Genomic DNA, 1,783 nt, shown 5'->3' with positions numbered 1-1,783 from the left:
TTCAATAAGTGTCTAATTTGAAAACATACAAGAGCACAACCAGCAATTCTTAACACTGTTTGTCCTTTGATAGTTTTGTCTTTGTTAAACAACAACTGAGTCGTCAATACTAGCAGTCTTATGAATGATCAAAGCATATATGAACATGATTATTGGCATTATGTTCGCTAGTGGCACACCGAAAATGCTTTTTCAATAATTCCTGCTCAGATTATAAAAAGTCCACAGCCTGTGATGTAATAATTTATTCAAAGCAAATTACGATTGACTTTAAATTGAAGTGTCAAAAATATTTTGGACGAGTGTTGATTTCTACAAAATTTTCTTAGAGTAAATCATCAATTCTTGATTTTCACATTAGTATCTTCTTAGAAAATTATAAATAAATCGAACCAATTTCCAGTTCCAAGTGTTGAAAATACTAACATCTCTGTATTATACAACTCACACGCGTTATTAATTATTGTTAGAAAATGAAGAAACAGTACCTAAAAACCAGAAAGCTATGGATACTTAAAGATTCCACTTCAAATGTCACCGAACAAACCACGCCGATACACGCGGTTACTGTTATCTCAAATCTCAATCACATGTTTAATACTAAAAACTTCAATTAATTTCAATAATTAAAATAACACATTATTAATATTTCACACAAAAGTTTCTATAGTTAATGCAAAAAGCTGGCTTCTTTGTCCTCATTCCTTCGTGTGCATGTGTCAACTACGCATATAAATACTTCAAATCAATGAAACCTCTTCATAAAATTTCTCTACCTCTTTCTTCCTCACCACAATTAGTTAGAAGAACTTAGAACAAAGAAAACAGGTTTTAAAAAATGGTAGGTGTTTTTCGTCGTTCAGTTTCGTTTCCAAACAAAAATCCTAACCGTCCATCACAAAAGCCATCAATATCACACCACATAAGATCCATTAGTCTTCCCTGCAGATCTCATCCGTTGATTTCTCAGATCAAGGATGAGATCAACGGTCTCAGATCTTGGACTAATTCCACTACCAAATTAACATCCAAAAGCCTCTCCAACGGTTTAACACTTCTCAAACAAACACATGAAACTTTTCAAGACATTCTCCAACTTCCGCAAACTCAAGACTCTCTTCGCTTCCACCCTGTTTGGGTCGAGAAGCTTCTAGAATATTCTCTCCTATTCGTGGACGCTTATGGAATGTTTCAAACGTCGATTTTATCTCTTAAAGAAGAACATTCCTCGGTTCAAATCGCGATAAGAAAACGAGATGAATCGAAACTAGTTCTATATTTGAAAAGTAAAAAGAAATTGAGTAAGGAAGTTGAAAAGCTAGTTTCTGGAATCCGATGTGTTAACTTTGGTGCTAAGCAACAACAACTGAATGTTCCTGTTTATTCATCTTCTTCTACAACTTTGTTGTCAATTGCGGATAGTGTTGAACTTGGAGGTGTGATTGAAGATGTTATGAGTTTAACGGTTTCTGTTTCTGTTGCGGTTTTTAACAGCGTAGCAATGTCGTTTGGTTCGAGGAGATTTTCGTGGGTGAAAATGGTGAGAAAAGGTGGGAGTTATAAGGAGTGTGAAGGGATTGAGGAAATTGAGAAGCAGTTGAATGAGGTTGAGAATATTGGGAATTTGAAAAAGAAAGGAGATGAAGAAGTGAGAATGGTTTTGAAGAGAATGCGTGATTTAGAAGAATGTATTTGCGGTGTTGAAAGTGTTAGTGACAAAGTTTTCAGAGCTTTGATCAACTCACGCGTTCTTCTTCTCAATACTCTTACCCTCTCGCACTAG

At 35.1% G+C, this 1,783-nt stretch overlaps 1 protein-coding gene across 1 annotated transcript; it reads left to right on the top strand.

Annotated features, from left to right (window-relative positions):
• The first annotated feature begins 838 nt into the window (after positions 1–838).
• LOC131657554 (uncharacterized) lies at positions 839–1,783 on the top strand. Its single transcript, XM_058926939.1, has one exon. It carries the CDS (start codon positions 839–841, stop codon positions 1,781–1,783), a length of 945 nt encoding a protein of 314 aa, XP_058782922.1.

This window comes from Vicia villosa, linkage group LG3 (assembly GCF_029867415.1).
Source record: "Vicia villosa cultivar HV-30 ecotype Madison, WI linkage group LG3, Vvil1.0, whole genome shotgun sequence".
Taxonomy (NCBI): Eukaryota; Viridiplantae; Streptophyta; class Magnoliopsida; order Fabales; family Fabaceae; genus Vicia; species Vicia villosa.
This window is presented reverse-complemented; position numbering and strand designations above follow the sequence as displayed.

Coding starts and splice junctions, on each gene's coding strand:
- LOC131657554 (XM_058926939.1), top strand. CDS start 839: ATGGTAGGTGTTTTTCGTCGTTCAGTTTCGTTTCCAAACAAAAATCCT.